The sequence below is a fragment of the Lycium barbarum genome, chromosome 3 (genome assembly GCF_019175385.1).
Source record: "Lycium barbarum isolate Lr01 chromosome 3, ASM1917538v2, whole genome shotgun sequence".
Taxonomy (NCBI): Eukaryota; Viridiplantae; Streptophyta; class Magnoliopsida; order Solanales; family Solanaceae; genus Lycium; species Lycium barbarum.
In genome coordinates this window covers 62,730,887-62,747,294 of record NC_083339.1, presented here as the reverse complement: position 1 = coordinate 62,747,294, position 16,408 = coordinate 62,730,887, and the positions used below count along the sequence as shown (strand labels likewise).

The window sequence follows — 16,408 nt, the reverse complement described above, 5'->3', positions numbered from 1 at the left end:
TCACTATTCCCACATTTATGACCCACTTTCTATATCTTTCCACAATCCATGTGTTTTTAACTTTTAACACCTTAAACAACCAAGAATGATCATGAAAGTCACCTTAGATAATGAATGAATAAGCCTTGAGTGGGAATCCTTTTCTTGCACAAAAACCCTAGCTCACTTCCTTTGGGATTTCTTGGGGTAGATGAACTTTTATTAGGTTTCTTACACTTGTTTTCGTGGGTTTGATGTAGTTGATCATGGATTTATCTTAGTTTCTTGTGGATGAATAATGGAGAAAGTTCTAGAGGTTTCTTGAAGAGTGGAGGGTGGAAATGAAATGAAATAAAATGAGAGAGGGGGGTCCTTATATTAAATCATGAAATCTGTCCCGATAAGGATATACGGACCAACATACGGTCCGTACATTTTATACGGGCCGTATGTATGGCCGTATGTTTGGTCCAGTGAATGTTGCCTCTCTTGGCTAAATATACAGCCTAACATACGGCCAGTATGTTGGGCCGTATAATGCCCAGTTGTTCCGATTTCGTTCTCGTCGACTCGTTTGATCTCCAATCCTTATGAAACCTTCTTGACACTTGTTTAACACCTCAATACCAATCTAAGGGACGTCATCACTTGCCTCTGAAACATCTTTAAGCCATCGTTAACTTGTCGCTCATAATTCTTACCCGACACGTAACATATCCCTTACTTTCCTTGACAACCTTCTTCCCTTACATCAAATGTCTTTGAATCTAGATTAGGATCATCAAATGTTATTTCTTTCTTATCACAACATCGTATATATCGTGTCCTTCGCTATCCTATTCACTATACGTTAACGAAAAAATTTCCAAGGTGTAACACTTCAAGTGAGGCAACTCCATCCAAAACCGTTCCTACACAATCAAAGGTAAGTTTTATGATCATTTCATGCTATTTGGAATATTGAGGGGTTGGAAAACTTGGATTATGGAAGAAGGTAGAATATAGAGCTTAAATGTGGAAGTGATGGTGTTCTTGAATAATAGTTGACATGAACCATAACTCTTGAGATATTATGAGTATAATCTTGTTATAAATAATATTGAGAATGTTGGAGAAGCATGATATATGAATGAATACGATGTTGGGTGATCACCATGGTTATGGATGACTTTGAGAGGAAATTGTAACAATGGAATAATGGCCAACTTAATAAAGTTTATTGATCATGATATTGTGGGTGTGTTATTGACGTTTGGGAGTTGTTATATTATATGGAGGAAGTTGTAAAACAAAACAAAGGAGATGCTGTCCAATTTTTGTTAGCTTTAGCCTAAGCTTAAGTATGTTTCCGATCATCTAATTCTAGTACGAACTCTCTTAAATGTAGAATCGCGAACATTGGAGGAAAGCACTTAAATTGATAAAGTTAGAGCGACATCAAGGTATGTTAAGGCTCGTCCCTTCTTTTCTAAGGCATGATTCCTATGACATGATTCCCTTTATTTTTTCATGACCTTCTTACATTCCGGAAACTATGAGTCTATGTTTATAAAGAGCTTCTCATGAGATAAAGATAAGAAATATGTTATGAATATGATAATGATGGTGACGAGTCGACATCCAAAGATTCTAAAGCTAATGATTCCTTGACGTTATTCATTGTTGTTACACTCACCTTATAATGCTAGTTCCTTCAAGGTGAGGCATGATGAGTATGACTACTCCATAATGGAATCAGGGGTTCTCGACCTTACGTCACCCCAATAGAGTCATAGCTTATCCTTGAGTTTTTATGCATGCATTATGATAAGTATATGATGATGAGATTACACCGTGCCTATATGGCCGGGCAGACACCCCTAAGGCGGGCGGCATATACACCATGTCTAGAGAGCATGGGCAGACACCACTAATGGGCGGCATGAGGAGGCCTAGACACTGGCTAATGATGATCACACCGCACCTGTATGGTCGGGCAGCTTATATATGCATACTTTAGCATGCATTATTCAGTCTTAAGTAACATTCGGTTACATGTTGTTTCCTTATTGATGTTCCCTTGTTCCTTTGATATGCTATTATTGTTCATGCCTTACATACTCAGTACAATATTCGTACTGACGTCCTTTATTTTTGGATGCTGTGTTCATGCCCACAGGTAGACCGGGAGGTGGCCCAGATTCATAGAGTCTATCAGCAGATTTACAGGAGCACTCCGGTATTCTGGAAGTGCCATTTCGATACATTATTTTATGTATATATTTGGGCATGACGGGATCCTGTCCCGTCCTTATTTCTTAGTACTCTATTAGAGGCTCGTAGATACGCATATGTGGGTAGTAGATGTTCCATGATGACTATATCGTACATTCTTGTATATCATTTTTGCAGCCGTGAGGGCCTATGTATATTTATGCATTACCTCGGAGATTATATATGTTCAGGTTAAGTATGATGATTAGCATAATGAGCGGTGCTCTGTAGTCAACTCCGAATATCTATCATGACCCCATAGTCGGGTCGTGACAATAGCAAGTCAAAATTAGCTACCAAGTGCAGCTCCTACCCTGGGCACACCGTGCTCTGGCTCCTACTCACCAAAATTTTGCATTGCCTTTTTTGGTATTTGTTGGTTTTTTTTTCCCTCCGTTTTCTTTTCCTCTTCGGTTTATAATTTGGAGTCTTGGACTTTAAAAGGGTGGCACCTTAACCAATATCATTGGGATATTCTTATTCGACTTATGCTCATACTCCGTCTCAATTTATATGAGAGTTTTACTATTTAGGGAGTCAAATAGTTTTTTCTTTAACTACAATTTCTCCAACTCTTTCCATATATAGAAAATTACTAATTATGCAAACTCAATGCATACACGTTCAAAATAATAATAATAATAATGCAGACTCATAGTAGCTTTTATTTAATTTACAAATATGTAAATATTATTATAAAATACTTGAAGAATCTATATTTGAAATTAAGTCAAAGATTAATTGTTTTGACCCTCGTACTCCAAACCCATCGTATAAATCGAGACAGAGGCAGTAGTGAATGAATTGCTAGTCAAGCAATAGTTGAATAATTCACTTTCTAGCATCTGACACATGCACCAATTAAAAACAAAACAAAAAAAGTCATGCTTCTTTTTTCCAAGGATGAATTTGTCTTATGACCACATTTACGTACACATTTTCTATGCAAATTTATTAGATCTGGTGCATCTACAGATTGCTGGATATTTTTTACATATTTTTTACACCATCTCTCTCCGGCATAAGGTATGTAACTTTGAAGATCCCACTTTGAGATCCCTTTTTCAGACGAAATAAAGAACATGCCACATAGTACATCAGTATCGAGCTAGACGAAATAAAGAACATGCCACATAGCAATGCACTCTAATTCGAGCCAAGATCAGCTCAAACAGTCCTGTAAGCGGGAGCATCGGTTGATAACTTATACCATGCAAGAGGAGCACAAAGATAACACGAACGGAAAATCGTAAAGTACAACAAAAGCCTTATTATTTATCCACTTTGGCAATTGCAATTTTAGGCACGTGATCTTCAATCCCCTAGTAAAAGGGAGAGCACAAATAATGGCAGTATAATTTCCAAAGGCATGAACTCCCTTCCAGTTAGGCATTCTTCAACGGTTACCAGTCCCCTAGAATCAGAACCTTTAATGAATTCTGCAAGTCATAAGGCAATCTAATCTATAAATAAAAGAAGTTGATAACCTAATAAAGAAATCAACTCAGAGGAGAAAAAGCACACGTATATTACCGCATGGTAAGCCAAACTGATGGAAGGTTTTTGTAAGTTTATATGCGACTTATATCACGACCAAATATAAAAGTTGTGAGCCAGTTGATTGCCACATAGAATCTATTCCGCCAGCTTACAACACGAGTTAGATATGCTGAACGCCAAATTAACCAACTCGTGAATCCTGCCAAAGAGACACCTTTTGCTACCTGCAATAAGTCACCAAATAATTAAGCTAACAAGGTTTATTAGGTAAGAAGCACATCTACAAAATGAGAAAGACCTTGCTCTCCCTAAGGTCCACAAGGGCTTTATATCTGCCAACAGTAGCCATGCTTCCCAAGTGTTTATAGACAAATGGATCTCCAAGGTTCATGTCCTTTGCTGAATTAGCACGCCCTCCACCTTCTTTACCCAACCTGTTCAACAGACCTGCCAGATATTTTCCCTGGCGTTCTGCAACCTGATCAAACCAAACAACGGTACATCAAGAAAGCTAGTTTTAAAGCTGCAGTTAGTTCAGACACCATGTCTTAACCGTAACTGAATATTCATCATCTACCGGGGACATCCAACAACAATATGCAACACAGAGATTATGTAAGGTGTTATCAGACAGAATTTTCTCGACCTCACTTAACAGAATCATGCATTTCAACATAATTAGATAAACAAATGGAAATGCGACCTACAATGTCTGGTAGCATAAGTCATGTCTAAGATGGAGGAAATCCGAGATGGTGAATACTGAGTAACAACCAGCCGCCGTTACAATATATCTTCATACGACACTATGCATTACAGAGCGTATGAAAACAGAGGGTTTTACATAATAATCTATAATAAAGCATTTAAATCAGCAACACATAACTACGTTTATTCATATTCAAATGAATTAATCACGCCATAAAAAAGAAAATTTATAATTAGCCTGGCGTCCAATCATTTTCACAAATTTATGACTTTGCAACATCATCTTGAGACGAGAGACACTTCCGCCACTCTATTTGAAACAATATTTTGAACGTATAGTCCCAGTAACTCACTTGGGCCAAAGCTGGAAGAACTTGTCTGCCTGTACTTTCAAGGAACCCACTGCAATCCCCAATTGAGAAGACATCCTGAACTGATGGGACGCGTAACCATTCATCAATTCCTATCCTGTTAGTTTACAGGGAATTATCAGTATGCTATAACAAAAAAAAAACTACGCAAAATAAGGCCTAGCTTCGGACGTGGAGAAACAGAGGCAAGGATGTGGCAATTATCTAGCTATCTGTTTGATAAACTCCAATGTAGTGAAGCCAGAATTTAACAAGCAGGGGAACATAAGTTGGAGTCGACCATTTTGGCTGATTTGATTATTTATGATCACTAAACGAAATAACTGAGGAACAAAATCTTACCAAGTGCAATAATCATAAAATGTCAATATACAGATATAGGTGACTTGCTTCAATACTAAATCTCGACTTACCTCCCCCTAGCTTTTGGCAAATCCAGAGTGCTCACAAATGGCGAGGGCCCAACCCCAGTAGACCACACTAATAGTCCATATGGGACATCCGTACCATCACTAAGAATTATCTTCTCAGGTTGCACGTCCTTTACAACTCCTCGTACAAGACGAACCCCTGACTGAAAACTGACATTAATAATAACTGGATCCAGAAATGAAATGAGGATAGAATATCAAATACGATATAAATAATAATTATTACCGGCATGGTCAAATTGAATGGATAGGGAGGAAACAACGTGAAAATTCATCTTCACGTATGTTACCAGATAAATTATGAAAACAATGAGGGAGTAAGAAGATGAAGAGAATGACAAAAGGTATGGCAAGGAAGTTCCATGGAGAAGAAACAAGTGCATAAGTGAGAAATTAGTTCCAGAACTGGATCCATAGGAGCAACAAGGGCATAAGACAGAAAATAAATTCCAATGTGGAGCTAGCTAGATAAGGTAGAAACCTAGTCTATTGCTGGATCCATAGGAGAGCAACAAGGGCATTATGGTAAAAAAAAAAAAAAAAATCTCGTCCAGAGACATTAAGGAAAAAGTTCCCATGTTCATTGGAGTAATGGGGCCTATTCATGTTCAAGGACAGGTTCGAACAAAAGCAGTATACTAATCTAGAGTGCTTCTCTTCGGATAATAAAGTTCCTGACCATTGTAAAGTTCAGGATTTTTAATGGTACAATATTATATACACAAAAAAATGCATGCATTCCCCGGAGTGATGGTGCGTAATGACTACTATCAAGCGCAGGTTGAGAAAAAAACATCAATTTCAGAACGAAGCTTCTTGTAATACGGACTAGCATCCTCTTACTGCTGCATCAAGCACTATGGAGGAACTAGAATTCAGAATACAGTTCTATTAACAAAATGATAAAGAAGCTAACATGCCAAAGTTCATAGTGCACCCTCTCTCCTGTACATGGATTCAGGATCTGTCTATTTTGCTTTCATATTATGCCTGTGGAGATTAGAGACAGATGGTAAAGCTACTATGCCAGTTGACCCAAGAGGCACCATCCAACTGGCATCATAATACGGAAAAAGCACATTGGCAAAAATTTCTAAGGCTTCAAGAATTTAGGATGAGGCAGAAATTTCTAAGGCTTCTGTTTATGGTAAGCAGAAGTTTTTTTCACTTTGGTGATGCATTCATCTACCCTAAAGCTGTCCCCTCACCTTTTAGAAGAGGTTGCAGGAAACATAGGTAAAGACATTGCAGATCCTGCTTCATTGAACATTTGCTTTCAGTAAATGTGATAGTTTGACTGCGCGTTTAAGTGTGCCTTAGTGGCTGATAGAGGAGATCAGGGTAGACCAGAATTTGAATCCCACCAGAGGCAAGAGTCAGGTGATTTGTTCCCATCTGCATAACAGAGTTACCCGATACCTACATTGGTGAGAGGATGCAATACCTGAGGTGTGGCTAACCTATTTGCCTTCCAGGAAGGAAAGATATTTCGCAGTAAGACAGAAGTTCTCATCGTTCAGTTGCGCTTTCAGATATATATACAGATTCAAAAGGTCTATTCTTTTAGGCGATCCATTTTCTTCTGTTATTCTTAATCTGATACATCTCAACTCTTCAATGGAACTCTCCAAATTATGTCTTCATCAGGAAAATTCTCCCAGTAGAGGCGTACACCGATCAAACTATACAACCAATCTACTCTATACTCTTCCTTGCGTAATAGTATACATTCTATAGAAGCTAAAAAATCAAGAAAAAAGTTTTCTATTGCACTTCCTTTTTTTTTTTTTTTTTTTTTTTTGAATAAGTTGAAATAATTATGAAATATATGGCTTTTGTATATAATGGAAACCGTGAAATTGCACTTTTTTTTTAATAAGTTGAAACAGCACATTTTAATATGCCAACCACTATCCCCAGAAAGTGCCATTACACAAATAAAATTTTTGTGAAGTAATGATTCCTTATGAGAAAACACATGATGTCTCCATTTTTTAAAATGCCATAGTACATACGACATATACACGTATGCACTACATAGTTATAGATATGTCAGAATAAAACATAATTATACATATTTTTGACGAATTCTCACCTTAGTCAACTGTTTGATTGCATATACACGTAAACGATCATCGAAGGAGGATAGTATCTCATTTGCCTGTCAGGTGAGGACACAAATAATTAATTAGCGCTAACCAAAGATCCTTCATGGGTAAAATAACAGCAAAGCAAGTATATTGATAATAACCCCGCAACGAAATAGAAACATCCAAAGAAATAATGGTAATGCAGTGAAAAGAACCCAAAAGAAAAACTATAAAGAGATGCAAGCCAATTAAAAAAATTGAAATAAGCTTTACCTCAATCAATGTGACGTGAATATAATCTTTGACATGAGCATATCTTTGATGAACATCCCTCATGATAAAGTCACTAAGTTCACCACTGAACTCAACTCCTGTTGGCCCACCTCCAACAACTACACAGTGTAAGAGTCTACGCTTTTCTTCCTCGGTAACTCCTGCGCCCATTACCAAATCAAAAAATTAGTCTATTACTTACTTCAGATATCAGATGTTTCAAATGAATATCAGCTTGAGAAACATACCAGGCACATCAGAGAGCATCAGGTTTAGAAGTAGTTTCCTACGTATTTCCTGAGCATGGTGAACCTCACGCAAAAAGATAGCATGCTCCATTACACCCTTAATCCCAAAAGTCATCGCTTGTGCTCCAGAAGCAATCACCAACTTGTCATACGAAATATTGAAGTTCCACGGCTCAATGACGTCAACTCCATCTGTCACAGTTTGGCAGCTCACCTAGATGTACACACGAACTGCGAATAACATCCATGGCCCATGACGAGTCTACTAAAATACTCCGAAGTTGAACCAAGGAATCAACCCATTGATTTGTAGCGATTATGAAATCTAAATTCCGTGAATAAGATGTTAACTCTCTAAGATTGAACAGACAATAAAATGGTGTATTTGATATGACGGAAATCTCCAACTTTTGGTTATCTTGATTTGTTGGAAATGTTTTCCACCAAAAAGGAAGCCATGAATACTATCCCTGATAGGTGCAGTTATTTTGTTAAACGAAAGCCTAAGCAGTTAAGGCATCTTGTTGATATTGATCGAGTTAGAGGGACTTTAGCAAACTGAATACATCCATAAACCTAGACCGTGGTAACCTTTGTAACCAAGAGTCACGACAACATCCAAACGTGACCTTTGGATTCTTAAGTAGGGGGCAAGTGATATTTGGCTGTTAGTGTTTTCACTCCGTTTTCATGGTGCTCTTAAAGGTTTATATGCAAAATTTACAAGATTGATGCCTAATTGAACTATTTTGTGTGTTAGGAAGTTGAAAGGATGAACTAAAGCAAACTTGAATGTTTAAAGCAGAAATTAAAGACATTGAAGATAGCTCACTGAGGACACACTGCACAAGCACCAAGAGGAGGAAAAAAATTGTCAGGAAAGAAAGTAACAAGCAGCTCTGTATGGATTCAAAACGCGAGCACCACACGAGCTAAAATTGCCTGCTGAAATCAATCCGCACGGCGCAGGGGCACCATGCGAAGTAGTTTTTCTGGCAAAAATTTAATGGTTAATTCGGTCAAATCTTTATTTCCTAGAGGGTATAAAAGCTTCTTTTCTTCCTTCTAGCCCCATCTCGACCCAGCAAGGAGGAGAGCACCATTTTTGAAGCAAGAAAGAGCTCCGAAGAGTCTGAATCTATCCTAAGAAGATTTAAAGAGCTTTTCTAAACTTTCTTGTCCTATATTTTTATGGCTATTGTTTTGACTATGTTTTTTGTGTTCTTTGGTAGAAACATGAGTAGCTAAACTTCTCATCTAGAGTTTTGCTAGAACCTATTGTTGGGTGAATATTTGATTGCATTTTCCTTTAGTGAACCCTATTTCTACTCTATTCATTCATTATGGTTTTTATGGTATTTGATTGTTGAGCTCGCAAAATTAAATGAGCCTTAACATCTTGTTTTGCTTGAGAAAGATTAAAGGATGAAGGCTGTAATTGAACGACAACACTTCCAAGGAAAATGACCCAAAAAGATAAATAAAGTAAAGCATTTCCGTAAAAGATTTACATGGAAAGCTAACACACCCTGACATGTAACCGTAGCTTGATTCTTCATGAGTTTCCCACAGTTACTCAGTCATAAAGGATCTTAAAAGAAATAAACTTTTCTGTGGAAAAAAAAGGGATACTCCCTCTATCTCATTTTATGGGGAGAGAATGCACCTTTATATATTTAGAAACAATTTAACTTTAAACTTTTATCTTGCTATTTTGCTGTCTCTTTTCTTACATTCCAGCGTCAGTTACTTTCTTTTGAGCCTAAGGTCTACCAGAAACCGCCTCTCTATCTCACAAAGGTAGGGGTAAGGTCTGCATACATCCTCCCTTCCCAGACCCCACTTGTGGGATCACACTAGGTTTGTTGTTGTTGTTGTAATTTAACTTTAGACTCTTCATTTTACCCTTCCTGATTTATATCCACATAAATGTAGTTGTAGCCTGATTCTTCATGAGTTTCCCACATTTACACAGTCATATAAGTAAATCAGCAAAATAAATCTTTAAAAAAGAAAAATGATCTGTGCCATTTTATGTGATATGTACTACATTTAGAAATAATTTAACTTGAAAATGAATTAAAGCCATACAAATATGGCTAGTTCTAGGCAGGGGTTCACGTGAATCCATGCTTATTTCTCAAAACTATGTATAACAATATTATATTTTTTCAAAAATACTTCAATATATATGTGTGCACCCAAGCTCGAAGAGTTCTATGGTACAATAATTATTAGGTGCACCTTTACAAGTGAAGTTGGGGGCTCAAATCTCACGTCCATCTTGTTGTTTTTTCCTTTCTTTTTCTAGAATTGATGAACTTGGGGTTTCATATCTCACGTTTGTGGGCATGTCTGGTGTCCCCTCGTGACATGAGTATATATAATGTTAAAAATCACTAAAATTTTAAAAAAATTAATTAATTTTGGACTTGCAATTTCAATAGGTAATGGGTCCATGGTAAGAATCTAAAAGTTGAACCCGTCAAATATAAATCCCAGATCAACCTATTGGTAATAGTGCAGCCATCTTCTTGAAATCCTAGATGGGTTTTAAGCCACAAATTTCAAAAGTTTTTGTTTTTTTCATAAACTATTTCAAACAGCATAACGGAAGCAGGGGCGAATTTAGATTAAAAGTATGAGCCACATGAACCCATTGTCATTCCGAAAAATTAAGTATTTTATGTACATATTTTCTAAAATTGATCTAATATTATTGTATGGCACCCATGCTACAAAAGGGTTGAATGATACACTTGGTTGAATGCTGAGTTATTTTGCCAAAGGATCAGGGATTGATTTCCACTTTGTACTTTCTTTTTTCTCCTTTTTTAGTGGTGCACCATGTCCTAGAAATCCTAAGATTCACGCCTCTGAACAGAAGCAGGAGCGAATTTAAAGATTAATAATGGGATACATCAACCTATGGTCTTTCCATAAAATTAGGTATTTTATGTATATATTTTCTAAAATTGGTAAAATATTATCCGCTGGAACTCATACTATAAGATGGCTAAATGGTGCACTTGCTCAAATGTAGATAACTAGGATTAATTTCCACTTAATACATTTTTTTTATTTTATTTTATTTTATAGTAAAGCACTCATTATGTAGAAATCTTAAATTCGCCTATCAGCGGAAGGAGTAGCTTTTATATTTAAAAATGACAGGGACAATAGGGTAAAATTAAAAGGCGGAAAAAAGAAAGACACAAGATAGGCATACATACCACATGGTTGTCAAAATCAACGTTGGTGCAATTAGCAAGATAGAAATAAGAACCAGGTTCACTTGAAATAGCAGGTTGAATCCTCCCAATAGGTTCAGCTACAGACCTGAATTCAAGAGTCCCCACACACGTAGATGCTAACAGTGGGGTAAACACCATATGGTTCCTTGGTGATACACACACCACATCATAAATGCTTGTGTCCAGACCCTTCATAAGCCTACATCCAGCCCATCCTGAACCCAAGACCGCAACTCTGGGTTTCTGGTCCCCTTTTGTTGGGTCCAAACCTGCTACTACCCCTCTACTTGCCACAGAGTAGTCTCTATTGAATTGCAGCAATTGGGTGAGGGAAGGTTGGGTTAAAGATTTGAATGATGATTGTTGTTTGAATCTTGTGGAAGAAAGTTGGATGAGATTCTTGATCCAAGGCATATTGTGGAATTTTTGTTAATGTTGTGTTATTGGAAGAATTAGAATTAAATGAAGTGAAGATCCCCAAATGTTAGTAGTTAGCAGTAATAATAATTGATTAAAGAGATGGTTTAGGTGGCAGGTGATTGCGACATAGGTGGCGGCTTAGCTATTTCAGCAAAAGGCATGTGGCATTATCTGTGCTTGTCCCGTTTCGTGAGCGGAGGCATTTGTGGGCATTCAAGTATTCACACCCTTATGTTAATTTAGTTTGTTTAATAAAGTATGTTTTTTTTTTCTTAAAGCAAATTTTGGCTTTGATTAATGGAAAAGGATTAAAAATGCTCTTAAGCTATTGAATTTGGCTTTAAAATATCCTCTTTGCACCTATTGGACAAGAAATATCTTCCATGTTACCTTTTTGCTTAAAAATATCTCTTAACGTATTCAATTTGCTCAATAATACTCTCCTTACACCTATTAGATCAAAAATTCTCTTAACGTTATTTTTTGACCTAAAAATACCTCTAATATTAATGATTGACTAGTTAATTAGATGAGACTTTTTAAAAAGTCATGTGACAGTGTATGATTGGTGCAGGTTTTTAATCTAATATGAAATAAATTATCCAATTCATATGCATATGTATTTATCCGACCCACCTAAATAATTAAACCAAACTCCTAATTTATTTTTTAGTATATTCCTTCAATATTGTTCACATCTATTACCCTCTAGGTCTCTACTTTAATATATTATTCACATCTATCTCTTATTATACTATGTGATCAAAATTACCCCATGGTTTAAAAAAAAATTCAATTATACCTTCATATTACCGGATTTCTCCAATTCTGCTTTCAATTTCTCTTTGTTTACTGCATAAACACACCAAAATTATTTTCTTTATCGTGTGCTTTCACCCATGACAGAAAGTTTGCATTTCTCATCAAGGAGGTTCCTCAAAATCAATTGAGTAGCTATAAAACTCTAAGGGTAGTAGCAGACGTTCGAAAATATAAGCTTTTGTGCACCTTTTGACGTCAAATGGAAAAATTTATCAAATATTTTCAAGTACTCGAATCTAATGGATTCCCAGAAGCCATCCTTCAAGTTAGAAACTTTCATCTGACTCTTAACTGCAAACATGATGAGAAGTGAAAGTAACTCTGTATTAGGAGACAAATTCTTAAAATCCAAATAACTAAAATAATCATTACTATGTTTTTCTCGCCTGCTTGTGTTTGGTGTTTTCTTCTATTTCATATGTATTTATTCAAGTCAAAAAATAATCATTAGGAAACGAATTAAGGTTTGACTTGGACTAAGGAATCAAGTTGACGATTAAAGACAAAGGAAATTGCTAAAATGCAAGCAAACGGCGACAAGTATGAAGAAAAAGACGCTCCTCCAGCTCTTTATTCTTCATATTTACTTGCAACAGATTTGAATTAAACAAAAAGAGTTTCAAATTCTTTACTCAAAAACGATAAGTCAATTTCAGAACACAAACAAATTGCATGACTCTTTTTTAAAAAAACAATTTAATGATTTTAACATCAATACGGTATCCAAAAAATATAGCTAATTGGTAGCCCCAAAAAAAGCTCTATGGGAGTCTTCTCTCCCATGCACGCTAAACTCTACCCTAGACCAAATCCTAGCTTTTCATGGCTAATATGGTCGGCGGTCAGCCTCTTACCCTCACCTCATCAACAGAATTCCCACCTTTGAACCCTACAATCCTTCACCTTACCACGACGTCGACTAATGCAACGACTTTACAGAATTTGAACTATGCAAATACTGTAAAACCATCAACGTCAAACATGCAAACAAGGAATATGGAGGTTTCCATTTCTCTTAAACTGTCACGTTTATTCATGGTGAACCAAGGATTACATATACTGAAGCGGAATTTGAATGTATGAAAGTTTTGGAAAACCTGCAATATGTTGTTATAGGAAAGTTTTCCTATGGATGGCCGGAGTTAGATGATCTCAGCAGAGCAATGCCTTCTCAATATGTGTTGGTTGAGATGTTGTGGTCTCAATAATAGCTCAGAGCTTATATGAAGTTTTGATAATTGATAAACTATGTACCAAGAGACAAACAAATACAAGGAAGATTGAAGGAAGACGAAAAAGAACTAGAAGTCCAAACAGATCTCCAAAGGACTGAGTGAAGCAATCACAACAAAAGAGGAACTGGTCCTTAGAAGGAGAAACTGGAGACTGTCGGAGAGAAGTTGTTTCATGCCAACTTAGAGAATTGCAAGTTTAATTGACTCATTCCTATTCGACAAGAAATCGCAGTTCAAATTATGGAAAGATTACCACAAGTTGAACACGTGGAATTAGCTTAGAAATAGGAGAAGGAAACTGTATGCGCTTAAATAAGGAAAGAAGGAAATCCACATCAAATAAGGATTGGTTTTAGTAAAACTTATGAAACCAAGTGTTGGATGGATTTACATAACCAAAGGCGGCCTTCATCCTATTAATATAGCACGTCAAAAGCTTTGGAGCTTGACCAAAACAAAAGAGAGAGACATCTAGAGTATTTTGAGAGTCAACACCAAAAACCCGAGAAAGCCAACTAGAGTAGCAATAAATAACATGTTCCTGTCAAGATTTATCATTCTGTTCTTAAGTTGTAATAGTTAGGCTCCTAGTGTTTCATATATTTACTTTTCTTACTAATTGTAATAGTTAGGCTCCTAGTGTTCCATATATTTACTTTTCTTACTAATTGTAATAGGTGTTTATCGAGTTGTAAGGTCCTTTTCTGATTTGGTAGTGTCACGACCCGACTAGGGGCCATGACGGGTACCCGAGGCTAACCACCGAGCACCACTCATTCTATTACTTATCATACTCATTAAGCGTACATTCGTTAATTATATACTCAACTCATAGGAAAACCCTTTTCATTTGGAAACATAATTACTTTTATATACATAAGCCCTTCGGCTATCAAAATAATAATACATATACAATAGTAACATCGTGAGACCATACTACCCACACATGCGCATCTACGAGCCTTTAATAGAGTACTAGACATATGGACGGGACAAGACCCCGTCGTGCCCAAAATACATATATATACACAAAAAAATAAACCAAATAGCACCTCTAGAATAATGGAGTGCTCCTGTAAATCTGCTGGTAGCTCCTATGGATCTGCACCATCTCCCTGCCTACCTGTGGGCATGAACACAGCGTCCAAGAAGAAAGGACGTCAGTACGAATATTGTACCGAGTATGTAAGGCATAAACAATAATGATATATCAATGAAATACGGAGACATCGAGTGAAAAGCGATCTGTAACTGACTGTCACTTAAAATTGAAATAATGCATGCTAACTTACTTCATAATCATCATCATATCATGTATGCATATATGTATAACCTGCCCGACCATACAGGTACGGTGTGATAATCATTAGCCTGCGTCCAGGCCTCCCGCGTCCGAGGTACCATCTCATGCTGCCCACTAGTGGTGTCTGCCCATGTCATCTAGACATGGTGTATACGCTGCCCGCCTTAGCGGTGTCTGCCCGACAATGTAGGCGCGGTGTGATATCATCATGTACATCTCATAGACTTATCATATTCTCATCATACTATTATCATAATGCATGACTGGAAACTTAAGAAAATTATACTCTATCGGGGTGACATAAGGTCGTGAACCCCCAATTCCGTTATGGAGCATTCATAAGCATTCTGCCTCACCTTGAAGGAATTAGCATATAAGGTGAGTGTATACAATGAACAACATCAATGGATCATAATAAGAATCATTAGCTTGTAGAAACATAATATCATAGGCCTTAGAGTCTTTAGACTTAGAGTCATCATCATCATTATCATACTCGTAACACATCTCTTATCTTATCTCTTGTGAAGCTCTTTACTAGGATTGACTCATAATTTTCGGGATGTAGGAAAGTCATGAAGAGATAGGGAGTATCATGTCATAAGAATCATGCCTTAGAAGGAAGGGACTAGCCTTACATACCTTTTCGTTTAGCTACTCTATCGCTTGAACGTTCCTCTCCAATATTCACGTTTCTACCTTCAAGAGAGTTTATACTTATATTAGATAATTTATAACATAAGCGTGTTTGAACTAAAGCTATAGAAAATTGAGCAGCGTCTCTTTTATTTATACTACTTTCTCCATATCATATATCAACTCCCAAACGTCAATAACAACATTCATAATATCATCATCAATAGCTTTTATCAAATTCATCATTATCCAATCCCCACAATTTCCTCTCAAGGTCATCCATAATCATGATCCTAATACAACATTACATTCATTCTCATCTAATGTTTCTATCATTCTCTTAACATCATTCATAACGTAATTACACTCACAACATATCAATATTCATGATTCACCCCAAACTCCTACTAAAAAATGGCGTTATTCCCACATTCATGACCCATTTTCTATCTCCTTCTACAATCCAAGTGTTTCAACTTTTCAAACCTTAGATAACATAGAAATACCATAAAACTTACCTTAGATGGTGTGGGATTGAACTTTAAGTGGAAGTACTTCACTTGAGCAAAACCCTAGTTCCACTTCCTATGAAATTTCTTGCCTTAGATGAACTTTGATGTGTTTCTCACACTTAGTTTTGTTGATTTGATGAAGTTGATCATCAATTTCTCTTGGGTTCTTGTGTATGAAGTGTGTGGAAGTTTCTAGAGAAGTCTTGAGTTGTGGAGAATGAAAATGAAATGAAAATAATGAACTTGGGTACTCTTTTTATAAATTAAGAATCTGTCCCGATGAAATTATACGGACACTTATATGGTCCGTATAAATTTACACGGTCCGTATAAGTGACCATGAAATTGCTTCAGCAACCATCCCTTACTGTGT

The 16,408-nt window shown here is 36.6% G+C and overlaps 1 protein-coding gene across 3 annotated transcripts; it reads right to left on the bottom strand.

The window, feature by feature from the left end:
• Positions 1-3,163: 3,163 nt before the first annotated feature.
• On the bottom strand, positions 3,164-11,762 carry LOC132631412 (internal alternative NAD(P)H-ubiquinone oxidoreductase A1, mitochondrial-like). Of its 3 annotated transcripts, none has more exons than XM_060346985.1 (9): positions 11,087-11,762; positions 7,854-8,067; positions 7,606-7,766; positions 7,338-7,403; positions 5,225-5,385; positions 4,794-4,908; positions 4,031-4,210; positions 3,766-3,956; positions 3,164-3,671 (listed from the first exon to the last, which is right to left on the bottom strand). In XM_060346985.1, the coding sequence occupies exons 1-8, from the start codon at positions 11,519-11,521 to the stop codon at positions 3,804-3,806; spliced, it is 1,485 nt and encodes a 494-aa protein (XP_060202968.1). In that variant the 5' UTR covers positions 11,522-11,762; the 3' UTR covers positions 3,164-3,671; positions 3,766-3,803. The 3 variants fall into 3 exon arrangements, with proteins under 3 accessions (XP_060202968.1, XP_060202971.1, XP_060202969.1); XM_060346988.1 differs by having other exon boundaries at positions 7,854-8,084; positions 11,087-11,225; XM_060346986.1 differs by having other exon boundaries at positions 7,854-8,178; positions 11,087-11,224.
• Between the last annotated feature and the right edge of the window lie 4,646 nt (positions 11,763-16,408).